The sequence below is a fragment of the Polistes dominula genome, unplaced genomic scaffold (genome assembly GCF_049000335.1).
Source record: "Polistes dominula isolate Pdom_NZ unplaced genomic scaffold, Pdom_raw_medaka contig_15, whole genome shotgun sequence".
Lineage (NCBI taxonomy): Eukaryota > Metazoa > Arthropoda > Insecta > Hymenoptera > Vespidae > Polistes > Polistes dominula.
This window is the reverse complement of record NW_028300915.1, coordinates 2409128-2436970: the sequence shown is the minus strand read 5'-3', so window position 1 is coordinate 2436970 and position 27843 is coordinate 2409128. Positions and strand designations below refer to the sequence as shown.

The 27843-nt window shown below is 26.7% G+C and overlaps 4 protein-coding genes across 5 annotated transcripts in view; 1 reads left to right on the top strand and 3 right to left on the bottom strand.

Annotated features, from left to right (window-relative positions):
- Window positions 1-18327, bottom strand: part of LOC107073210 (uncharacterized) — a 36159-nt gene extending 17832 nt beyond the window's left edge. For both annotated transcript variants that reach the window (XM_015333760.2, XM_015333761.2), the window contains exon 1: window positions 18005-18327. The gene's annotated coding sequence lies outside the window, so the exon portion shown is untranslated. The remainder of the gene's footprint in view (window positions 1-18004) is intronic.
- Window positions 18328-19523: 1196 nt separating this feature from the next.
- LOC107073217 (beta-catenin-like protein 1) lies at window positions 19524-22352 on the bottom strand. Its single transcript, XM_015333769.2, has 9 exons — window positions 22193-22352; window positions 21616-21995; window positions 21220-21551; window positions 20926-21149; window positions 20642-20824; window positions 20428-20575; window positions 20186-20352; window positions 19913-20096; window positions 19524-19821 (listed from the first exon to the last, which is right to left on the bottom strand). Exons 1-9 carry the CDS (start codon window positions 22220-22222, stop codon window positions 19733-19735), a joined length of 1737 nt encoding a protein of 578 aa, XP_015189255.1. The 5' UTR covers window positions 22223-22352; the 3' UTR covers window positions 19524-19732.
- A 149-nt stretch (window positions 22353-22501) lies between these two features.
- Window positions 22502-24317, top strand: Membrin (Golgi SNAP receptor complex member 2). The gene is given in 3 exon segments (XM_015333737.2): window positions 22502-22709; window positions 22712-22782; window positions 22883-24317. Coding segments are annotated over 3 exon segments (654 nt in total). The 5' UTR covers window positions 22502-22640; the 3' UTR covers window positions 23397-24317.
- Window positions 24318-24695: 378 nt separating this feature from the next.
- Window positions 24696-27821, bottom strand: LOC107073214 (myotubularin-related protein 9). The gene is made up of 7 exons (XM_015333766.2): window positions 27390-27821; window positions 27126-27291; window positions 26755-27044; window positions 26567-26670; window positions 26191-26495; window positions 25775-26098; window positions 24696-25703 (listed from the first exon to the last, which is right to left on the bottom strand). Exons 1-7 carry the CDS (start codon window positions 27543-27545, stop codon window positions 25303-25305), a joined length of 1746 nt encoding a protein of 581 aa, XP_015189252.1. The 5' UTR covers window positions 27546-27821; the 3' UTR covers window positions 24696-25302.
- Between the last annotated feature and the right edge of the window lie 22 nt (window positions 27822-27843).

The following is a 27843-nucleotide window of genomic DNA, read 5'->3' as shown; positions in this document are numbered from 1 at the left end:
GTTGATAAAATAAATAAATTGAGTACATCTTATATATATATATGTATACTGCTACTTATCTAAATATAATATCATTATTAATTAAAATCTTGTTAAAACGGTAGACCCCTGTAAAACACGCTCTAATACTTTTCTGTAAGATTTGGAGCGCGTTAAAAAAAAATTATTATTAAATAAAAAAAAAAATAATAATAATAATAAACGACCAAAGATGAACGTATGTACTTTTAAATATGTACGTAATATATACTCACTTTCTTTCTTGTTAAACTTTACAATGTACAACTTTTTCTATTTTTTCTAATTTATAACATTAGTTTAATTTTTTTTTTTTTAGGTTATAAAGGAGTAATAAAAAAAAATGTGTTAATTTTGAATGCTAATGCGAAATCTTTTCTTTCTTTCTTTGTTTCTCTTTTATGGTTCTTTCTTTAACTTTTTACACGTTCTGTACGTCGAGTAATCAAATTATAATCTGTAGAGAATCATTGAAATAAAAAAGATGGAGAAAGAAAAAACAAACACGTCTTTGATAATTTTACATTAAACAACAAATCATTTGAATAAAAATATAAAAAGAGAAATAGTAAGGTGAGAACAAGTAAGTAAGATAGAAAGTAACGAATACATATGTAAACGAAAAAAAAAAAAACTATTATTATATTTGTGATGTTACTAAACGCGTATAAAGGATTTTAATGAATTTAAAAAAAAAAAAAAAAGAACACGAAACACACTTCACGATATCACAAAGTCGACTGAAAGTATCCGACATGATCGTAAAAGAGAGTACTTTGAAAGAACCCCACCTTCCTTTTTTACTTTCAACTTTTTCTCTCTCTCTCTTTCTCTCTCTTTTTCTATTTTCCTCTTTGTAGCACACGTGTGTAACAAACACATAAGAAATAAAAGTACTAATATACGATGATCACAATAATGATTATGATTGTAACGATGAGTAATACGAACACTTGAAAATCATTATCTACTTACAACACTATGAAGGGTGTGTTTTATTTGATTTTTATTTTATTTTATATTATTATTTGATTTATTTGATTATATTTTATTTATTATATTTATTATTTGATTTATTTGATTATATTTTATTTATATTATTATTCGAAACCACGACTTTTTTCGAACACGGTTGAAGTAGCCATTTTTTGAATACTTTAGTCAAAATAACTGATAATAGCTAAGTATGATTGTACACACGGTGTGCACAGTGATCTAAAATAGGTTTAACTAATCTTATAACTACGTAAGTCAAATGATCGATTAATTTGTAATCATTTTGAATATTGTTCGAATAGATATACTAAAATTATGTAGATTATATTTAATTGTTAAATAATTGAACATTATTTATTATATTAAATAATATAATAAGTACTTTTCTTATTATTTTCTTTATCTAATTTAGATAAATGAAAAAAATAATTATTATTTGATGAACCAAATAGATCTTCCATTTTGTTTTGTTTTAATAATTAAGTAAAAATACGTTTATTGGATTATTGCGTGCACGAAAAGGTTATGAACTGATTAAAATTAATATTTTACTCAAAAAACCCTTTGAGAAAAAATAAAACAAATGAGTTTAAAAGTGATTGTAAAATTATCTAATAATTTTCACGATTCGTTCAATTGATTAACGTACTGTATTTGAAAAAATAGTCATTGAAAAAAAAAACAAAAAGAATTTCAAATACAAAGAGTTGAGGTCAAAAGACGAATAAATATCGCGTGTTTCCTGTCCCTTTGCATATCCCGTTGTGACAACCCTTTTGTCATTCCTCATGGAAGAGTAATAAAAAGAAATAAAAAAAAAAAAAAGAAAAAGAAGAAAAGAAGCTACAACATACTGTGAGAAATAAGAGAGAGAGAGAGAAAGATAAAGAAACAAATTTAATTATTCCACGAAGGTGAGAGAGTAAGCTTTGAATTTTCCGACAGTAAAGGAACGGAAGAATAAGCGCCGGTTAAAATATATTTTTGGACGTCAACCCTTTTCCCCTTCTTCTCTTTCCTCTTTTTCTTTCTCTACAACACACACTCACACTCACACTCTCTTTCTCTCTCTCTCTCTCTCTCTCTCTCTCACTCTTTCTTCAAAAGAGAAATAACTATGTTGATAAATAGTTTTAACAGTCACTTTGAGAAAATGTATTCCCAAAATTCACACACACATTAGAACATTAGAACATTAAAGTATAATTTATATATAATATAATATAATAGTTGTGTTTTTTAATCTATTACCCCCTCCAATGGCCTTTTTTGGGGATGTATTTTGAATTTTTTTTTTTTTTTTTGAACAATGAAATATCGTACGCCTTGTGTTTCATGAAAATATTACAAATTTTCATTATTTTATTTTTAAATCAATAATTAATGATATCAAATAATATTTATATTAAAATAATTTGTATAATAATTTTTTTATAATAATATATATTAAAATAATTAAAAAAAAACAATTATTATAATTGGTTAGTATGAATATATCATTATAAAGTTAATTTAATTTTTTTTTATTATTTCATTATTTATTTTATTATTATTATTATTTTATTATAATTTTACAGTTAATTTGTATAATAATATATACATTAAAATAATTAAAAAAAAAAACAAAAACAAATGTTACAATTGGTTAGTATGAATATATCATTATACAGTTAATTTAATTTTTTTTTTCTGTATTTTCGTATTGTGACGAATAATGGATTAAACATGGACGATGGGTTAAACATAATCGCTTTCTAAGAAGTAACTGGAATATTAATTCAATGATGGTAATAATAATGGAGAAGGAAGGGAGTGGAGGGGAGGGGGGGGGGTTATGGAAAAAGCGACAGAAAATTAGAAAAGAAAAAATAGAGAGGAAAATAAAAAGAAAGTTTTTGGATTAAAAAAAAAAAAGAAAAAGAAAAAAACAATCCTGTTATTATGGCGAAAGTCTCAACTTAAATATCCCGTTAATTCCTATCTTTTTTTTTTCTTTCCATTTCCCCCTCACACCCCCACTTAAAGATAACCTCAGTATAATTAATTATAAAATAGATCGTTCGAGTATTTTAACCGTGAAAGAAAGTTTGGAATTTTTTTTCTTCTTCTTTTTTTTTCATACTTTTCTTCTTTTTTTTAGTTTACAATTTTGTTCGAACGTTTGAAATTGCAAAAATTAAATACAACGAGGACATTGTTAGATGATAAGACATTGAACATTGTCGTTATCGGTTTTTGTCTTTCTATTTTGTTTTTTTTTTTTTTTTGGTCAATGTAACGCTAAATACGAATGCATGATGTGTATTATAAAAAAAGAAAAATAAATTTTCTTATAATTAAGAAAATATAATTATATATATATTTATATTATATTTTTATATTATATATTTTAATATTCATTACCATGCACCATAATATCTATATATAATAATAATTATAAAAATAATAATAGGTTTAATATATTTTAATATAATTTACCATGTACCATCGTATATATAATAATAATAATATTAATAATAATTAAATATATTATATATATATATATTACTTTTTCTTAATAATAAAACACAATGTGTAAATATTTAACAAAGAATAAAATTATTTTACGAGATAAATAAAATCAATGAAATAGGAAATTTTAACACCAAAACAAGTTCCACAAGTGAATATCATATCTATCAATAATTTTATGAAGGTTGAAAATATTTATATATATATAAAAAAAAACCCCTTCCTTTTTCAGAATAAAAAAAACACACACACACACAAAATACAAAATAAAAAATACAAGAAAATAGAAAAAGAAGAAAATGTCTTTCAGCCTACGTGTGTGTTCTCTTGGTAAGTTTTATCAGTATTAATACTTATAGACACGTTTTTCAAGGTGAAATTTATGAAAGGCTAAGAACGTCACATACATGTTCCATTTTTCTAATATAAAAATCTTTCAAAGAGAAAGACACATATATGTTGTAATAAACCAAAAAAAAAGAGAAAATGAAATAAAAATTATGAATGAAAAAATACAAAAAAAAAAAAAATCTAAAAATAAGATGTAAAAGTCTCATATAAACGATCTCGTACTATTATTTACAATTTCACAGGATAAAACACTGTATCATTATTTTTAATCGGCTGAGTGAGTACATAATAATATATATATATATATATATATATAATGTATGCCTTCGTGCACGACCGCATGATCGACAGAGTTTAACCTACATATACTCTCCTAGGTCTAATCATCCGCTAATTACCGCTCAAAGACCGAGAGAAAACCGATAGGGGGGACCTACTTCGATTACACGCCTCTTGACTATGATATTTCTTCGATATAGGACAAAAAAAGAAATCAAAAGGACAACAAAATAATATAAAAAAAAAAAATGGATAGAAGGAATTATTATATAAATACGATTGATCATCAGCAAGGAATCCTACCTATTAGAATATTATTATTTTTTTATAATATATTATTTTATCATTTATTATTTTATATAATTACTAGGATGCTCCGGCTATTACGTTTTATTGTGGTGTATTATTTATCATGTACCATCATATATATATATATATATATATATATATATATATATATATATATATATATATTAATAATAATTTTAATATTAGTAATTTTAAATTAGTAATTTTAATATAATTTTAATTTAATTTAATTTAATATATTTTATTAATAATATAATTTTAATATATTTTAATATTAATTACTATGTACCATCATATAATGTGGTATAATATATATATATATATAATAATTTTAATATATTAATAATTTTAAATTAGTAATTTTAATTTAATTTAATTTAATATATTTTAATATCAATTACCATATACCACTATATCTATATATAATAATAATTGTAATATATTTTTATATTAATTACAATTTCCCATTATATATACATATATATATATATAATAATAATTGCATATTTATTGGACTTTTAAAAAAGATGGAAAAAAGAAAAGAAAAAAAATTGAGAAAATTACTTTAATCCAATTCATGCATTTTCTATCCTACTAAAAAAAGAAATTCAATCAATAAATAAATTACTAACGTACCAACTTAGATAAAATTCTAACGATGATCGATTAAACGTCGAAAAATAAGATCGTCGATTATTTTTCTTTTTATTTTTAGTAATATCAAGTTTATTTTTTATAACATGATTTCATTTTTATACCAGAGAGATAACGTTTTATTTTAATATACACTTTCTCAATGTATTTTCCCCTATACAAGGACACATTTTTAATCGAAAGTGGAAAAATATGGAAATATATATACATATATATATAAAATTGTGTATTTTAAATGTTGTGATGAGTGAAATGTATTTATCCGAAATCTAATTGTGGATCTAGGACGAAAAGAGATTAGGACATTCTGCTAAGCTTTAAAAGACACGATTAACGGTAAATTTACAGTGATGCGAAACTCCATGTAAATCTACACCTACGCTACCGTTCGGAATATACTTGGGAATGGTAAGTGTTATACATATATGTATATATATGTATGTATTGAATACTTCGATTTACATATGGTAAAACTACTGTTGTGTTTGGTATGCGTCATTCTTTTTCGATACACACAACACCCATGCATAAATTCAAATAACTCGTTAAATTCCACCGTATACAGGTATTATATACTATTATAAAAATACAGCTTGTTATATTTATTATTCTCTTACAAAAAAATTAGAATAAACTATAATGAATTTTGGAAATGCAAAATTTCCAAGAAAATTATAAAATTGTTTAGTTCATCATAAAGAAAGATTTGGATAGAGTAAAAAAAAATAAACCTAACCTAAATATGAAAATCAAAATGAAGATAAACAAAGTGAAAAAGTACATTCGTCGGATTCATTAAAAGAAAAATAATTAGTATTAACGTAATTTGCATATAACATGATGGAAATTAACTAAAAAAAATTACAGGAAAATTAACTATATATAAATATATATATAATACAGTTAATAAATATTACATTTAATAAATTATAAAAATAACTATACTACTATACTATACCAAATATACTACTATATATATATAACTGTATATTATACATATTATATAATATTATTAATAAATTAATATAATATATTAATTAATTATTTAATTTAATATTATTTAATTAATAAAATAATATTAATAATAATATTAATATAATATTACATTATATATAACTACTGTATATTATATAAAACTGTATTTATATATTATATAAAATATAATATAATTATTAATTTATATAATTTTATATATATAATATAAATAAATGTTTTTTTGTTCACACAAAATTTAAAATAAATCTCCTATTAAAGAATATAATAAAACGCGGATAAAAAGGGTGGTAGGTGGGTGGGTGGGTGGGGGGTAGGAAAGAGGAAAAATGAATTCCACGAAGAAATCTACTGGCCTTTTCCGTACTGACTTTCCATATCGATCGACAACCGATACGAACACCATAAGCGGATATAACGGATTCGCTACGACGCGAAAATGCAGCACGTGCATCCACCTATCTATATCTACCTGCATATACGTTTAATCATCATCATCATAATGCATTGCCGTCAATGGAATGACTAAACTTGATTGATAAAGTAAAGCAAAATAATAAAACCATAAAAGATTAAAATTGGAGAATGTCAATTCGTATAGTGTCAACACATAAAATACATGGGATGAAAGAACGAATATTTAAATGCATTCTTATATATTGATTGAAAAGAAAAGAAACGTCAGCCATAGTTAATTCTAAAATTGTATAAAAAGTGTAATATGTTGATTAACAGCATTCACCTTATCACAGTTCATTCTTTGTCCCATCTGCAAATGGATTTGCATGTTATAAGAGTCTTATTTAAAAATATGCTTATCATCTTTCTGATGCTTTCATCTTTATCACGTTACAAGGATTTCATTACATTAGAAAATTATCTTCTTCATAGAAATGATCTAACAATGTATAAAGTATAACATATTGATCATAGATTTATATTTTTTTCTTGTTGACCTAAATAACATACATACATTCATGAATTCTTACAAATCATTTACTTTAAATATCGAACAAATAAATAGTTAAAGATGATTAAAGATGAATTTCTTTGATGAGGATGTTTATAACCATTCAAGTAATATCAATAATTAATCAAGTTGGATAAAAAGAGAAAGAAAATGTAAAGAAGGCTTTCATAAATTCCTGAAGAATGATCAAAAAATGTGTAATGTATATATATGTAGAATATGTAGGAAGAGTCTCTTCTCTGGTTACTTTGGTACAAGTCCACTCCGTACGTGGAGGCAACTTTACTAGCTTCTGACCTTAATAACCTCGTTGGCTGTTCCCGACGATCAATTAATTATCGCCTAATTGGCGTTAAAGCGAACGAGTATCGTCCGTCACGATAGACTCTTGCAGGCAGCTCGAGGGAACGACACCAACGAGTGAAACAACTGTGATATTCCTCCTAGTGGTAGTTGTGTAGTGGTAGTGATGATGGTAATAGTAATGATGGGGTGTCCTATCTATTTCAGAATTTACCCTAAGTGCTCAAACCTTTTTGGGGGATGTTAAAGATTCTTCTATCTGTTAGTATTAATACACACAAAAAATTTCTCAAAAAGATAATTAATTAAATTTCATACATGGATGAGTGTTTTTTTCTATTTCTTTGTCAATAACATTACATTTATTTATACTCCCCAAATAACCAAGTATTTAGGATACATCATTTCATTTTTTACAAAGATAAAGAAAGAGACAGAAACAGAAACGGAGAATGAGACAGACAGACATACGTGATTATCTTTGAGTAGAAAATTGATCGACACAATTTACTTTGAAAGAAGAGAAAAAAAATGTATAAAAAGGAAAATAAAATTGGAACGCGACGTTGACGTTTGGAACAAGATTATCGCTATGAGGTCTCAACTAATGTGTGAGTGTAACGAGACGATATATAATGGAAACTCTGTGACTCGCCGTTTTTGGCCAGAGAAGTGTTCTTTCGTTTCACGATTTTGTCGAGTTAACGGGTGCACTTCTGTTCAAGGACTGACAGAAAGAGAGACAGAGAAAGGGATAGAGAAGGACGCTCGTGAATCCATTAAAAAGGATGAATCATTATGGATTTAGGTGCGATCTCTGCTAAAGAAGTTTGCCCTTATTCGATCGCGCAACGTTTTTACTTCTTTTCTTTCTTTCTTTCTTTTTTTCATGTTATCCTTTTTTTCTTTTTATATATAATATTGCTGCAAGATTTTTGACATTTGATTTTTGACATTTGATTTATGAGGTTATCAAATTTATGAGTAAAATATAATTTTTAAATCATAAACACGTTTATATCGTTGAATTTATTTTTTTTTTTTTTTTTTTTTTTTTTTAACACAAATTTTATCTACGCGAACATTTAGGTTAGTTTTTATTCTTTCTCTGGAAAGTTATATATATATATATATATATATAGTATTTATATATACAATAATACAATTATATATAATCGATATTATACATAGTATATAATATAATAAAAATATTATTATAGTATACGTTATAATAATACATATATATAGTAAAAACACGCAACTTCTCTTTGATAATATTGAATAAGTGTGAGAAAAAGGTGTTAATAGAGAAGTGACTCTCTCGACTAGAGAAAAGAAAGAAAGAAAATAAAAAGACACACAATGATATAACATAATAATACCATAACACTAAAATAATTATACTTATAATTAGTACCCAACGTTAGAGATATCATGTAATATAATAACTTTCACGTTACATAATTTATTTTGATGAACACGAATTATATTAAAGTTAACGATTAATTACATCCTGGGTTACTGTACAATGATAAAAACATTACTAGAACAAACTAGTAAATATATGCACTTTTTGCACATATTGCACACATTACTGAATTTAACTACCCCCTCCCCAGCTACCCCCTTTTGTTTGTCTATTTTCTTATATCTGTCCTACCCTACTAAAAGATTCAATGGACAAGATACGGCAACATCTTCATCGAGATGAACGAGCTCGATGACCTTTTCTACGAATTTACTTATTCTAAAAAAAAAAAAAAGGTTAGGAATTTTCTCCCCACCTTCCTCTACTCTCTCCCTCTCTCTCTCTTTATCTATGTATGTATCTATCTATCTATCTATCTTTCTATCTGTCTATCTCCATTTCTATTTCTATATCTATTTCTATCATTATCTTTATCTTTATTCCTATCTCTATTTAGATTGGTCGATCTCGTGGGACCACGAAATTCACTAAAGTATTTATCTCACCGATGATGTTAGTTTCTCTAGCCATTTCTTAGTATAAGAGAAAGAGAGAGAGAGAGAGAGAGAGAGAGAGAAGCTAACACTCCTCGAGACAGCACACATCTTCGTTCGTTCGTACCGTACGTTCGGCCGAGTTCGTCGAGTGTCGTTCGTTCTCCGAACAGTACTAAGAATACTGCAGGCAGCCATATTTGGCAATGAGACCGCGTGGTGGCCACGGCACGTATAGCCCGCCAACTTACACGAATGGCTACTCCTCTTTTCCTGCTTGCCCTTCTACCCTTCTATTTTTTTATTTTTTTTTTTTTAAATTACACAATAAGAAAAGAATATACACAAAACTGCAATGATCACAATATATATTCATGATTTTTCTCCTAATCAAAATAATCTTTATTTACTATCAATAATTAAATGAAAACTCAAAAAAAAAAAAAAAAAAGATAGAGGAAAAGATGTAACCTCGATTGAACCTTTTACATAATTAAAGATTTCCTTCCGAAACTTCTCCAGAATTAACTTACAATTTAATATGCGATCGATGACGTAGGAAGATAGAAAGAGAGAGAGAGAGAGAGAGAGAAGAGATCCCTCCCTAACGCGCGAGTGTGTACTCTGGGATATAAAAAGTCGAGCAGAGGGGTTAATAACCCGATAGAAAATTGAATGAACTTTGTAAGAGAATTGAAATTAAATCAATTGATCGATTATTTTTTTTTTAATCTTTTGACTTAGAGTCTCATTTTTTATTTATTTTCTCTAAATAATTTGTTATATAAACAAAGTGATACACGTATATGTAGGTGTACTATATATACGTAAATCGGACATTCTACCAGAAAATTCTGTCCATTTTTAAAATAAAATAAAATAATAAATTATTCATAATTTGAACAATTAATTAATTGAATAAATTTTGAACTCTTGCCAACATGGTGGCAATTTGGCAATTTGTATATTCCATTTTAAGAAATGGGGCCTTACCCCTAGTGACGAAAAATTGAACTAATGTTTGTTTGAACGGACAGAATTTTCCCCGGTAAACCTAATATTATGTACATAGTTTGCAAAATAATATAAAATACAAAAAATTCAGTCACTATCAACTAATATTAACCCATCTTTTTATTTTGTTCATTTAATCAGTATGAAAGGTTAAAAGAGAGTATAATATTATGTAGGGTTTGCATCGCACCCACCTTTGATTTGTAGGTCAGGTTAAAGAGGTGCGGTAAATGGTTTAAGTGCTGATCTTACAATGATTTATAGATTCTTTGTTTAAAATATATAATATCCATCACAGAGACCACACACTTTCTAAAATGTATATTCGGTATTATCCAAATCAAACTATCAAACATTCAATTTCTTTCTTAACCCTTTGAGTGCTGAATACTTTTACCTAAAATGTTTTGTAGAAACGGAATAATTTATTAATAATAAATTATATTAAATAATTCAAGTTTTTCTTTTTAAATATAATTTAATTAATTAATATAAACATTACATTATTTTATATTAATAGTAACAAACACGTATATGCATCGATAAGAGCACTCTGATAATTTTTACCAAACGCATATATGCGTTCATAACACTCAAAGGGTTCAATACAAACTATAAACGTGTTTTATATTTTTATATATTTATTTATATGTTTCTTTTTAAATTAATATAAAATATACACAATTTTTCTTTCACAGAAGGTGACTTTGTAGAAATACAAGTGGAATGGGAGTAGGGGTAGGGGTGGGGGTTATGTATAAGAATACAAGAAAAAGATGAAAAGGGCAACGATAATATGAACGATAAAAGGAAAAGAAAGAAAAAAAATATATAAAAAGCTAAAGTAGTTGTATTCTTGAAAGAGTAAGAAAAAGAAAGAGAGAGAGGAAAGGCGAATAAAAGAAAGAGGAGGAGGAGATGAAAAGAAGAGGGGAGTTAAAGGCCTGGCAACGAAAATGGTAGTGAGAGTGAATGGATCGATGAAACCGTCTCGGCGGTGCAAAATACCATAGACGCCAAAACGATGCTGACGTTTCCTGGACCCAGAAGACACGCACTCTCCTCTCCCTCTCTTTCTCCCTCTCTCTTTCTCTACTCGACGATATTTCAGTCATGCTTCTATACTCGTTAAAATGTCTACTATGAAATTCAACGCAAGTGATCGCGATCTATGTTTACGATTACGAAGAAGACAAAGCTAGTCACTTTTAATCCTATATATATATATATGTATTTGTTTTTTTTTAACTATGATCAAAATATACAAAAATATACTACCTAGTTACTTATATTTATAGTTGAAATTTAAATTAGAAAAAAATAAAACAATCTCGTAGATGACCTATGTTGTAACACAATATTGTAATTTGTTTTTATACAATTATATACATTTTTATATTTTTTTTACATAAAATATATTATTATCTAAATAATTATTAATTATTAATTATTATTATTATTATTATAAAAAATATATTATATTACATATTAATATTATTATTATTAATTGTCATTAGGAACTCGAAAGTTCATTGCCGTAAATACCAAATCCCGCCATTACACACATATTTATATAAATATATATAATTATATACAATTATATATATTTTATAATGTGTAATTTTTTTATAAAAATATGTACGATATGAAATATATATTTGATAAAACTCAATTTCATGTTTAAAAAAAAATAAATAAATAAAATTAAAAGAACAAAAAATAGTGTATCACGATCCCGACATAACCTCTAATCAATTATTATAAATATTTCCAATCACATTAAATATTAACATTTTAATATTTTAACAAATGAAATCAAATGTTAATATAAACAAAATTCAAGAATTCAAGAATAGTTGTTCCGTGTAAAAAGATGATTCGTCACAAAGCTTTTTTTGATATCGAAAGCTGGTGAAAGTAAATAGACACGATCGTATAAAAGGAGTGCACTTTAGAAGAGTTTCTTGTTAAGGAGTCTTTAATTGGGACATTCTTGTTCGTGTCACAGACACTACCCTCTCTTCTTCTTCTTCTTCATTTGGAACCACGATTAGTCGTTCGCCAACTTTCTGTGATTCGAGATCCAATTCTCTTTGATGTTTCCTCTCGGTATCCACCATCTTTGTTATCCGTAACTGTTACAAAAAATGCAATTCTTTCGATGTCTCCCCCCCCCCAAACCAATCGAATAAATGAACGAAATTTTCCTTTGTCCTCTTTCAAATTTATCGTTTTATTTCTGATCAAAGTGTGTATACCTTGAATATCTTTAATCGATTACTTAAACGTAAAAAAAAATGGAAATTATTATCATCGAAGGTATTGAAAGTACTACTTCAAGAAAAAATAGGTTTTCAATCACGTGATCTATGCATTACAATACTTCTAAACAATATGTATAAACTATTAAAAATAATTTCATTTGATAAGGTAAATATAGTTTTTTGTCAAACAATATGAAACCGAAAACAATTCGAAAAAGTAACCTAAAATTTACCTAAACGAAAACTGATAAAAAAAAAAAATATTAACATTTCATTGTAATATTTGTCATATTATTGCTGTAAATTTGGCTTGAAGATAAATTGAGGTAACACTTACAACCACTTTAAATTTTGTTTTCATTCTAGCCTCGTTCTTTAAACTCAACCTACTGAAACACATTTTATAAACTGACCAAAACACTCTGGGCATTTTATACAATGCCCGAATATATACATTATTTGTAATATATATATATATATATATATTAAACTTCTTGACCTCAACCTGGCCCAATTTGAATCCTCTTAGCAACAACTACCTCTATTCTTTTTTTGGACGCTACGAAATCAATTTTGAAAGTGGTTTTAAACTTCTGGGTCAGAATTACGTATACATATATATATATATATATATATATACGGGCATACTTATTTACTTACGTTCGTACTAATGCATAAATAATATATAAAAAAAAAAATATACACGTTAGGAGAATTTGAGCATTAAGGTGTCATAAGACATATATAAATTTTATGAATGCACAGATAATTTATTCGCTAATGTTAGAACGTTAGCATAAATAATGCAATGTTACCATGTAAATGTGGTAATAACGAAATGACAGTGTGTAACCACTAGAAATAATTACGTAGACTATTACTGCATGCATAATATCATAGACTGAATTTTTAACGTATAATTATTCATTAATCGTCAAATTCTTCCAACATTTTTTACTCAGAGAAAATTCTAACCTAAAAGACATAGATAAACTTTGGATAAAAATACCTTTTTAGGTTAATTCCTTTTTTTTTTTTTTTTGATTGTATAACACAGCATGTAATTTTAATTTAATTAATCATGTAACTAGGAAAGAATGAAAATATATCTAAATAAGGAGTAATTAATTTTAAAAATCATCTCAAAACATTTTGAATATCCTATACTTATTCGTAATTTATTAAATAACATGATAAATGGAAAAATTAAAAAAAAAAAAAAAAAAACAAGAATACAATCTTAAAATTCTCTATTTTATTGATATCGATTAATTATTCTAAAGTCGACCCAAAAATTATTATAAAGTTAACAAAAAAAAAAAAAAAGATCTCTTTGCATGTACCAGAAAAGCACTCGCTTGACTCGAGTAGCAAGCTCAGTGCTTTTTCCGTCTTGAGAGTAGCTAGCAGACTAGTAGTGGTTCTTCGAGAAGATTTACTTTAAGGTCGAGACACCAAACGTGCAAATGTAAGGAAAAAAATAAAAAGAGGCTCTTTCGATATTAACGATCGTATAAAACCCGACACAATACGTTTCATATTATTCTCAATAAAAAAAAAAGAAAAGAAAAGAAAAATAAACAAGTGTTTTATGACTGCAAAAAAAAAAAACGTCTTCTTTCATCGTATGGATGAAAGAAAAAAAATTACATTACAACACTTTTATTAATTGAATAATCAAAGATACGAGTTAAAAAATAAAGATTGAAATGTATTGGAAATATAAAAAAAAAAAAAAAAAAAAAAAGAAAGAAATAAGAATCTCATACTTTTGTAATGTATTTACAATTGTTTACGATATATTATTCCTAATTATATATGAATAAAAATATATGCTTTGTTTTTTTAAAATCGAAACAGATGGTTCAACAATATCAAGAATTTCTGTGAGAATCTGGGACAGTTTGATCGATAAAAGCATAAACGTTGCCGCAAGGTTTCCTTAGCTGGTATTATTAATATTTTTCCAGCCTACGGGTACAAAGTAAATTTTTAGTTATCATACCCTACGGGTTGGTTTTCCATGAAATCGAAAATATAAGATATCTACGTGAGGTATATATGTACATTAAGATAGTTGTTATTTTATATCCGGTGTGAGTGCATTTGTTTTTTTTTCTTTTTTTTTAATTTAACTATAAATAAACAAAACGAAAAGTATTTTCTAATTTTATTATTTGATCCTAATATTAAATTATATTATAATCACTCTAATTATATATATAATATATAATATATACAATATATAATATAAAATATATTAAAAATTTTAATATTAATAATTATTATATATATATATATATATATATATATATATATATATATAATACACACATATAATATAATATATTATAACCACAATATAAAAGCTTTGAGACAAAACCAAGTTTTACATCAATTAAAAAAAAATGACTACACTGTATCTTTAAATTTGATAAATGCAACAATAAATTGAAAACAAAAATAATTTTGAAATATATATCACATTTTCGAACACAACGAGAATATAATATACTTATTGTTAGATATAGTTATCTGAAAACTATATTGCAATTTTGGGAGGCGCATGGGCAAGTTTGCTCCGCCTATCCCCACTTATGATATTCTCAAAGTCCACACAGAGTAGGATCTTTCTTTGTGACCTAGTCATATGATTTCAAATTTACGATGAACGAATTTATATTTCATAATCAATTATAGATAATAAAAAATGAAAACATTTAAACACTCTATCCTTCTTTGTTTCAACTTGTCCCTGGTTTTCTTTCTTTGTCACGCATATGTTTAATAAATAATATTAACCTTTCTACCAATGAGAAAACAAGGAGGAAAATACGTATGAATATTAAAATTATACAAACAAAAGTGGGGGCGTTGCTACCTAAAACTTCAACCAATGAAATTCAATTGCAAACAAATTTTCAAACTACTATAGACATTTAACAACTCATCAATAAAAATGGAAAAAAAACTATACCTCCTCGTTTTGCATTGTTTTTGGATTTATGAAAATAAACAAAATAAATATAAAAGAAAATTAAGAACAAGAAATCATGAATTAATCAAAATTGTATAATTAAAAAAAATAATCATTTGTGTCTTAGAGAGATGAGCTGCTTATCATACTAGTGCGTGTACATATATATATATATATATATATATATAGTTACAAACATATATTCGAAGGAATATATCGTTGTAATGAACTAGTAGCAAAATGACCACAGGAATGTATCGCATCGCATAAAATAAGGATTACAACATCAACTGCACCAACGCAGCTCATTATTTTTTTACATAGACGAGTCATCTTACTTACACGAAGATACAAATGCACGTGAAAAACATTTATCTATCACAGAATTCTTTTTCTTATTTTTCTCTAACATAATAAAAAAAAAAAAAGAAAAAATAACAAAACAGAATATGAAATTATCAATTGATAGATCTATTATTTAAATGAATTGTAATTAATAAGAAATCATTGTAATATTAATGAAACAAATTATTATCATTTAACCGCTACTTTCAATTTCTCGACATGTTTACCTTCGACAAAAACATAAAAAGAAAAAGAAAACAAACACTAAATATTTTAAAAAGAAGATTATTACCTTGACACCGATATTTAACAACCAAATATGCCAACCTATTGTCTAACACATAGTCGACTTTTATTCTGTGACATTAGACCATATTGCTGTTGCTTGTCAAGGTCATGGAACGTCTGCAGCGTCCATACCGATGATGCAACATTGTATTATACTGCATCGACACACAGGATCGATAACATACGATATAATATATTAGGACCTTTCTATGTTCTTTTACTAATAAAATTATCTTAACTACTAAATAAAATAGACTATATGAAATAGAAGCTTATAATACATGTGTATATATATATATATATATATATACATATACGGTTCAAAAAAGTTCCTAGACAATTTTATGAATCAATTATTTTTTTTTTTTTGATTATAGTTAAGATTATAATTTTACAAACAATGCTTGCAGTTTTACAATCTAAAAATATAATTAATCTAACAAAATTTTTTTAAAAATAATTTATTCGTAAAATCACTTTAAAAACTTTAGGGTCACTTTCTATATATATATATATATTTTAATGACTAAGTATTTATGTATCAGTCTTAGTAAATATATATATATATATAAATATATTGTATGTAATTCAAAGTGTATTTTACATTTTTGTGTGTCGCATATAAATCGGCTTTAAATGGAATGAATAGCGCGCGGTTGGAGGGGTGATGGGTACATGCGCGCGCATATCCTTTTTAGTTGGAATCTAATATGAAACCTTACTAATCGTAAGAGCCAGGTCTTCTTTCAATGTTACGTTTTAAACATTACTCAAAATTCGTCTAATCTAACAGCAATCCTATTTGTAAAAGTATAATGAAATTATTTACATTACAAAATTTTCAAAGAAAATCGGATAGTTACTAGTTAGTTACTAGTTAACTAACTAGTTAGTTAATTATATACATAGATATACACACATTGTCCTTCTATCTATTTAAAGTTAATTTTGCTACACATCGTTCAAATTAAATGGCATATATATTTAACAATTTCTAATTGATTAAATACCAATTGATATCACAGCTAACTTATAAATAAAAATTAAAATAAAAAATAAAAAATAAAATAAAATTTAAAAATTGTTTATGATCGTTGTACATATAGTAATTTTTTAATTTATTCATTAATATTATAAGAAACATATTAATTTAAAACTCTATATGTTAGGATTAAAATAATACAAAATATTTGTTTTGTACAACGATGTTGTGTATTTCAATAATTTTTAAGTGTTAAAAATTTAATTTTTTTGACTTCAATAAATTTTACGTCTAATAATAGATATTACATCAAAGAACCATTCAAATTTTCGTCTAACATCATTAATACTTCCAAAATATAACCAAATAAATATATCTCGTGCTATTTAAAAAAAATACATTAGACATAACAGTTTTATGTAATATATAACATTTTATTCGATATTACGAAATAACTTCGATATCTCATATTATTCAGCGCATTGAATTAGCTCGAAAGATAAGAGAACTATCTATTTTCAATTATACAATTAAAACGCTTAACGCATACATAATTTATCGAATTCTAAAAAAAAAAATTTGCTTTTTAATCGAGCTAACACTTGAAGTTTGTACTGAATAAATACATTTACGAGTAGAAAAAAAATAAGAGAAAAATGTCGCTGTTGGTGTATCCGAAAATCGGTGAATATTTAGAAATAAATTGTAACGATAAAATAAATAAACAATATATATTTATAAAAAATGATTTGAATAAAATATAAAAAGAGGAGTTTAGATCGACTTACCGTAGTGCATTTCCCGTAATCAAATGTTCAGGATCTGTCGTCCTGGATTATGTCCCGACTTTTTCAGCAAAGATAATTATTGTCTGTCACCGACACGAGATGCACAAAGATGAAATGTCATTAACACGTAAAAGTTTTTTTTCGTTGATAATTTTATATCGTTGATGCAATGTGTCGTATTAACGGTGAACGAAAAAAAGAAAAAAAAACAAATAGGTAAAAGAGAAAGAGAAGAATTTGCAAAACACAGCACGAGTCGCGACGACACACACATAAAGACCGCACCTTCGAAGCTCGTAGCAGCGACTGGCTCACTCGTGCAGCTAACTTTCGTGTAAGGAGGTAGCGCGCAAGCTGATTGGTTGACGTCACCGCAAACGACCAATCACGATCGATCGTATACGGTACGTTGACCCCACCAATAAACCCGGCGTTTCTATTTCACGACATGAAATCGAAGTATAAAACTTACGCGTATACCATCCTACGAACTATTTGAAAATAAACTAAGGAAACGAAAAATAAATATCAATTCTTCTCTATTCCGACTTCTATTAACACTCTCAGCTACACTGCACGTTATGCATTTTTTCCTCCTCGTATTTCTATCTCTCTTTTTCTCACAAACCCGAACGGAGCTTTCTGCTACACGAATAAATCGATGAAATGCGCATGCGCCCACGTGGGTTGTCATGGAAACGAGAAAGTATAAGAGATTGCGCATGCGCTTTCTATTAAAAAATTTTATACGCGGCAAAATATAAACGAATATTTTGACGAACATATATATATATATACATAAAATATGCTTTATGAATTTGTATACCATCGTATGTCATTATTTAAAGATCACGAAACCAATATCACATCTAATTTATCTAATAAATATTCTGATATTTTTAAACTTCTAGTCACTACGTTAATTGATTGTAGTACATATTGATACTATAAGCATATGTATAAAACTTTTAAACTCACCTGACACACACAAAATTCTAAATGCAGTACAAATTGTAGCGAGTGCTTCTGAAAATATAATATATTATCACGTTCGTAGAACCCTCGAATTTGTTTCGCATTGTTTGTCTTGATAATACAGTTGAACAGGCCAAATTGTTTCTTTCTAAAATTCTTGATGCATAAAGAGTTAAGTAATGCACCATTCTGATATCTTTTGATTTCATAAGACGTATCATATGATTCGTAAACGCATAAAATATCACGCAAGATTCTAACTATTTTGTTTAAGATCGACATAACGGTCAATGTTAAAACATTTTTGTATGACCAACGTAATTTCTTCCATTTTATTTGTGTACTTTAGGATGTTTTTACTCAATAATCTATTAATGTAAAATAAGCATTTTATCCTAGAGAGATAAACGGTTAATACTAACAAAAAATTGATATCACTTGAATTTAGGGCCAAATATACAAAATTATTTGTTACGATAAAAAATCGATCTCATAGTTACTTTTTTGTATTCTAAAGAATAATCAAATAGTCTTTATCTAATAATTGATTGAAAATTCATTTATCGTTGACTAGTATATGATACAAAAACTTTTTTTTTATATTCAATACAATTTATAGTTTGATGTAAAATCGTTTGCTTATATTATTATAATAATTGGTTATCCACATTTTGCTATTCGAATATATCACATATTAAAATTAAATTGTAAACAAAATTATATTTATTATGTTTATATTGAAAGTTTAAATAATCAAAATTTATCGATTAATTGCAATATGTGTTGCTGCTCTGCTTCCCTCCATTCCGAGTCTCCATCATCTCCAAGGTTTCCAGCGTACTCTATATAATCATAAAAACATATGTTTATTATTAATAAGGAATAAGTGCCTTTCTTAAATATTTTTATAAAATTTTATATTTATACTTTTACCTCTCATAATATGTCTGATAGTCTTAAGAGATGCTCGTCTTTGAGCTAAAATTCTTGTAACTCTTTGTTTGACTGCAGGAGGACAACCAGTACAAGCTTCTAAAAGAACATAATCTACCAGTTGTAATATAAATAATCCTCCATTTAATCTTCTAAGATAAGATTCTTCTTCGTCTTCATCATCCTAAATTTTAAAATGATAATATAATTAATTAATTTCACATTATAACAATTAACCTTAATGTAAAATTTAGATTTGATTATATTATTAACCTTAGCAGTTTTTTCAACTTCTTCCACTTTCTCTAAATATTTAAAATGTAATTCCATTAATCTATCCACTTTTTCATAATCATTTTCTGTAAATTTACTAAGCAGTCTCTGACGTTGTTGTCCTTTACAGTTTCTTAACATACTTGCTATTATCGATAATACATGTTCTGTAAAAAATGATTTTTAATTTTATACAAAAACAAATCTTTTGTAGAAAATTAATCAATCTTATAATTTGTTACCTTCATGTTCTTCTGCTGTAAGCATTCGTTTCCTATTTTTAGTTGGAGTTTTCATAAAAAGGGGGAAAATTGTTCTAAGTCCAAGTATATCAACAAATTTGCTACAATTATCTTTACCGTCAGATCCACTCATAGCATGATCTAAGACCTACAATATTTTCATTTACTATGCTTTATCTTATAAAAAAGAATTAAAAAAAGAAAATAAACATACCTTAAGAGAACCATTACGTGACATTTTTTTCTCTCGCAACATTAAATTCATTAACTGTAATCCTTCACCGCGTAAAAATCTATCTCTATTTACAGTAGCCATTAAACTCGAACATAAGACATTAAATAAATTTTCCATCATTTCTTGTTCTTCAGCAGTTTGAGGATCATGTCTTTTGTAATACTGTCAATAATAAACAATAATAGAATAAGAAGACAATATTAAATAAAGTCTTAATAAATATAAACAACAGAAATATATAATAAATACAAAATAGAACATACAGCTAACTGTTGTAACAATACATCAATACCATCAAGATCACCCAAAAGCAGTCTGTTATCAGGTGTGTTTTGTACAAGAATTGATAAAAGTTCACTGGCATAAAGTTTATTTCCATCAAACGGCATTTTTGCTTTAATTCTACGCAGTAGCCATTGCATTAAACCTTGTTTTCCAGCATCGATACATAATTCTGGTCTAAATTCTAATAAGTTTTCAAATATGGCTGTAATAAAAATAATAGATATAATATAATTACACAAACATATTCTAAATGCATACAAAATAATACATACCAAGTGTATTATGTACCCCATCGCTTTCTTCTTTTACATTTTCATCTAACCTTTCTAAATTCTGTACTAGAAGAGCACTAACTTGCTGTTCCAATAAAGCATCTATGAGAGTATCTGCTCCTTCTTGACTCTCATGTAAAATATCAACGTCTGTAAGTTCTTGCAAAAGATCTACTATGCCAACTGCTATATCTGTATTTTCATGAGATAATAATTCAAGTAACGATGGCACAGCACCAAGTTCTACCATTAATGGATAAAGATCTGGATTCGTCGCAACAACGTGTAATTCTTGAAGAGTTTCATGCAATTCCACTTCGGACTCTATAAACCTATATAATTGCATTGTAGACCAGGTATAAATCTAAAAGTTCAATTCAAATATATTTAACTTACTTTTCTGGCTGATCTGGAAATTTAACTCTCATTTCTTGATTTCTAAGAGCTCGTTTTTCAAATAATAATACCATTCTTTTTAACGTAGCTTCATCCAATGCTTCTACTTCAGGTGCTTCAGTTTCTACGAATTTTAAAATATCTTGTTTTTCTTTTTCCGTTAACTGTGGTTCAATCATATCATTTGCAGGTGAAGGTAACGCAGCCCTTATTGGAGTTGGAGGTTCATTATTTCTTATTGGAGTAACATCAGTTTCTCTTATTTGTCTTTGACGTGCGTGGTAAGGTGTTTTAATAACTTTCTTCGGTTTCCTAGAACTCTCCCATTCTTCATCGTCATCTTCATCTCCAATTGCTGGACGCTTTGGTGTATTAGGAGGCTAGATAAATAATATTCATGTATTAATATAAACAGAACATTTTATAAACAAATCAAATTATGAAGAAAATACATTCAAGTAAATTATAGTGAAAACTTTTTTAAGAGGTTATATTAATCACTAATAATGTAATTGAATATACAATGTTATTATATTTATATTTTTTATGTAACATATATGTAATTTATAGAAATTACCTTATAAGATAATAATTCACCAATATCCATATCAAAAATATGCACTAAAATGATTTATTTTATTTACATTTAGCACAATGTCGCACCAATAAGCATCATTAATTATAATAACAAGATGGCGCTGTAAACTTTCATTCTCACGTAGACAAACAATATGATTATTAAATAAATGTTAGATAAATTATATCATTTGAAAATCAAATAACTAATAGAAAACAAATAATTACAATTAACATTGTGATCATTGGAATTATTTTAATTTATTATTGATGATTTCAAATTTATCTATGATTGCAATTTGTAATATGTATGGCATAACAAAGATGTCGCTTTTTTTCTACTTGTATTTATTTAATGCATTTTTATAAGTACACGTCACAAATTTACCCTGCAATTTCTATTGCAATTTAGTTATACAAAAGAATATTGTAATAAGTTTATATGAAATATGGAAACGTTATATCATCAAACAAATATATTAGTTCAAGAAACGCAACATCTTTTTACACAGTTGGAAAAAAGTCATTTAAGAAAGAGGATTTAAAAGAAATAGAAAAAACCATAGAATCCAAAATCAGCCTCATCAACAGGTAGTCAAGACAACAATTTTATTGTTACTATTACCAATTCTTTTTAAAGTAATAATTTATAAATCTTTTATTAAACTTCATTTTTAATATATACTTTCAGTAACTGTGAACGACTTGACGTGCTTTGCTTAAAAGGATCCATTTCTTCTGTTTCACCTTTCAAAAGACAAAATGCTAAAATGAGAGTTGATCAACTGAAATATGACAGTCGTCATTTAAGTGCCGCTTTGAATACTTGGAGAAACCAATTAATTAAAAAGGAAAGAGAAGAAGCAGAACGCGAAGCATTGTTGTCGCAAACATTTACTGCAAATGATCACGTTGATATTATGATAGACCATAATATGCAACATAATTATAGTTTACGAAATGCAGTAAATGGTGTAGATGATCTTATTTCACATGGAACAGGAATCTTAGATAGTTTAAGATCACAAAGAATTACTTTAAAAGGGGCTCACAAACGTTTGATAGATATTGGTAATACTTTAGGTCTTTCAAATACAACTATGAGGCTTATAGAAAATAGAGCTCGTCAAGATGGATTTATTTTAGTCGGTGGTATGTTGTTTACATGCATAGTAATAATCCTAGTCATTATATATCTTGTTTAATGAGAGAGAGATAAGTAAGCAAAATGATAAACATTTAGATTTATATATTCTACACTTGACACACTCCAACAAATATATTTAATTTATCTTATCCAGAGAATTAAGATTTTAACTTTTATTTTGTCTATGAATTGTTCAAATTATTAAGAAAATTTTAATATAAATATTTGTATATATTGAAATAAATAAAAAAACGAATCTAAAGATTAACTTAAATTTAATTAAATTAAAAAGATGTAAAGAGAGTATAATTATAAACTAAAAGATCAACACTCTATAATGAATTTTCAATGTCAGCAATCATTATTTAATTCCAAGTTTAATGTTCCATGTAAATCTGCTTTGTGATTCTTAAGGGGCCCTTCCCCCACTTCTAAGGGCTTTACTGGTTTAAGGAGTAGGGAGTGTAAACTTCCAAGTCCCCTTCTCTCAATTCCCCTACCATAATTTTCACTACACACCATTTACAAACGCATCATTTTACGTTGTGACTGTTGACGGAGTTAGTGGTGTTTGATTCTTCTCGAGATTGCTTACATCTACGAAAAGTTCTTTCTTTTTTTACTTCGATTATCCGGCGGCCCTGGATGGGTTTGAATTCAGTCCACGTTTTTTTTATTTTAATCGTGACTAGATCCACACTCATCCAAGGATACCGGGGTTTAAATTCGACCTAATTATTTTTCTCATATCAATTATTCATCAATTAATTCAATTTGTACAAAAGCTATTTATTATATTTTTATTATTTAATATGTAAATTGAATTATATCTGAAGTGTATAAAAAATTACAAGCAACGCATGTATAACTATATACATACTTCGAAATTGATTACGCTTGTTCCTATTATATATAAAAAGAAAAAAAAATATATATATATATATTTTTAAGCATATAATAAAGAAAAAATTATAAAATATTCAAGCAAAATTTTGTACATTCTTACCAGAAAATCTAACAAATAAACGAAAGATTCTCACAATTTAAGCCGATCGCCGTGGGATTCTTTTTAGTTTCTTTGTGTACGAACACCTGCCGTGTTCCCCTCCAATCTTTTTCCCTTTCCCTTGGAAACATCAATTCTAGCCCCTTCTCATACCGAAATAACGGTAAATACTTGTACATATATATTAAAACTTTATACGATATTTTCTCAAATAAACAATTTAAAGAATGATTATACATACTACTATTTTATTTATGGTTTATATACATAAATTTAATTCAGTGGAAGAAACGAATAATTGATTATTAAATTTTGTTGTGTATACGCATTATTCATAATTCTAAAATAACATTTAAAATATCACAATATTCGTTTATTTCTTAATATGTTTTGTTTTTCTTATTTCCTTTGCATTGGTATGAATATATTTTTCTAATATGAAGACATTTGAAATATAAATGAAATTTACAATATAATTTTCAAATGTATTGTGCTAACATAATTAAAAAAGAAATAAATCACTTCAGTAAAAATGTGAGCTAAGAATCTTAAACTATCCCAATCTGCTGGCATCAAAACTAATAAATGAAAATAACATAATTAGAAGGTTAAAGAAATTAAAACCAAAAGATCTTTGAAATAGATAGAAGAAAGTGTATTGCTAAAATGTTTGTCTATTTATATATTATATAATTTAATTATTTCATATATATATATTATTTTTTTTTTTAAATCTTCGCCAAAGATAATATATTATCTTGGATATAATTAAAGTGTAAAAAACATTGATTAAATAAATATAATTATATAATTATATAATAGGAAGTATATGAACATGAATTTTCTGACAAATGTGACAATTACTTATCAGTAAATATTATTATATCAGATAAACTTAAATTTACAAGATGAAGGTAGTTCTTTTATATCCTTTTTTTTAAATGATTATAATTTTTTATCAAGTGCTTTGGGACTCCAAACTTAATTGTGCTATAAGATTATGTTCATCCTGAACATCAAAATCGAAAGACACATCAGGATATTTTCGAATGTCCTCCAATACACGTTTAATTTGTGCATGTAATTGTAAAGCTACTTTTTTCACAGCTAAATGATTATTTTTTATTTGTTTTACACAAGAAAGAGCACCATCCCAAGATGAAGCACTGGTGTGTGCAAGATATAGTTCTTTCCATAATTGAATACTGATAGGTGCAACACTAGGCCAAATAACTCCAGGATTTGGATCGTATAAAGGATTTAACCATTTTTCTAATACTTCTGGTTGATTCATGTAAGACCATAAGCTACAAGTATGCTCAGACAATTCAAGTTGAATCCTTTCTGCTTCTGAATCACCTACAAATAATATATAATTATAATAAATCAAAGTATTTCGTGAGGATTATATAAATTTATTAATAATATACCTAAAAATGTTCCATATTCTGAATAGTAGCTATGTCTATACAACTCTATCAATAAATCAACCCTATATTCGAAACTAAATTGAAATTGATAATAAAGTTGATAAAGACAATCAAGGAAAAGTAAAAATGTTGGAGCATGTGTTAGACTTTGAGAATGAGAAGTGTGATAAGGTCCGTGTCGTGTACGAGTAAAAAACTGATGACCAGCTTGTAACCATTCTCTTTCTATAAGAGCTTGCAGACCACGTACGGTACGACAATCAGGATTTAGTATAGCTTGCGCCAAACTTGTTACAACTAGTGTTGCATCTCTGCCTGCACCTCCTACGATAGACAAAAAATAAATAAATATATATATATATTTGTGTTATATTAAATATATTTATAATTCCAAATAATACATTTATTTTGCATACCATGTACTAACACAGCTGCAACTTCTTGATGAAGACATTGAGCAGTTACGCAAGCAGCATTTAAAGCACCTTGAATAGCAGTTAACCATCCACTGCTTTCAAGTCTAGACAACCATTGTGATGTAGAACAAGTTACATCATTACAAGCCTCTATTAATTTAAAAAAGCTGTCTGCTAAATCATGAGGCCGTGGCACCACTTTATGTACTTTTCTCCATTGAGGATAAGCAGCATCCATTTCTGTTCCACCACCCTTTGCTCTTGCACTTTGAGCTTGGGTAACAGATCTCGTATCTACTATATACCTGGCAATAAGTTTCCATTCAATCATTCTAAATTGTAAGTAAATTATCTGATTCTAATGATTAATATATACCCTCGTCTTCCAGGCCTTAGAACTGCATTTAATAACCTTTCATCTTCTTTACATCTTTTACCAGTAGCACCGCACATTGGCTGACCACTCCTTAATAAAACACTCTATAAAAATAAAATATATTAAATTAATTATTTTAATATTTTTTTAATAATGATCAAAAATATCATCGATTCCATTATTCTTACCCCGCCTTCATGTCTGTAACATAAAACAGGAAATCTACCACCATCTCGAAAACTAGCAGAAGATATTATAACTTTATCTTCTATTTGTCTAGGTACTATAACAGCTGATGGATAAGAGTTACAAACTTTGTAATCCACATTTAAATAACTGATTCTCCATTCATCTGCATATAAAGTCAATAATCTAGACCATTCTGAAACAGGAGCATATGCTGTCCATCCATCTTCTATTTGTACCATATTATTTGTTGCTTTTGGTTTATAGAAAAAGGGATACTGAAGTGTTTGTTCTGTAAAAATATAAAATAAAATATATTATAACAATGAATAAAATGTTATACATTGACAATGATAAATTTACATGTAGCTACCTAGTGATGCTAATCTTTCTATAGACAACATAACACTCATTAAGTCATCGGTAGAATTAATATCCAGTTGAAGCACACGAAAATCTTTACATTTTAGTATGATACTTCCACCAGGACTTTGAGTATTTAATTTCTTTTCTATTGCATCGATATTCCTATATATAAGCTAAAAAAAGTAACTAACATTAGTCGTGTTTATAATGCAAATAATATAATACTAATATTTATTGTAATCAATTTAATTTAATGTTATAAAAATCTCACCCATAGTTCTTGACCATCGCCTTGTCTTGAAGATAAAATAAGATTGTGGCTACTAATACACAATGTTCCTTCTAAACTTTTATTATTACTATCACTTTTATCAATTAATACAACATTATCGACTTTCGGAATCAAAATTAAATGTCCACATTCCATTTTATATCAACTTTAATTTTTATATTTGTTAACAAATAATCGAAATAGAAAGGAACACTTTGACAGATCAACATAACCTTGTAATGTTATAATACATTGTTATCGATAAAAAATAGACGTATTCGATGAATTCAGATAAGACTTTAAATAAAAAATTGATCGTAATTGTTTATATCTTGTTATCATTAATGCATACGCTTTATTTATATATTTTTTCCTAACTTAACAATCTGTTAACTTTATTATTTATTTTATATGTTCTATTTTCTTCGTAGTGGTGAACAAGAGTTATCATATG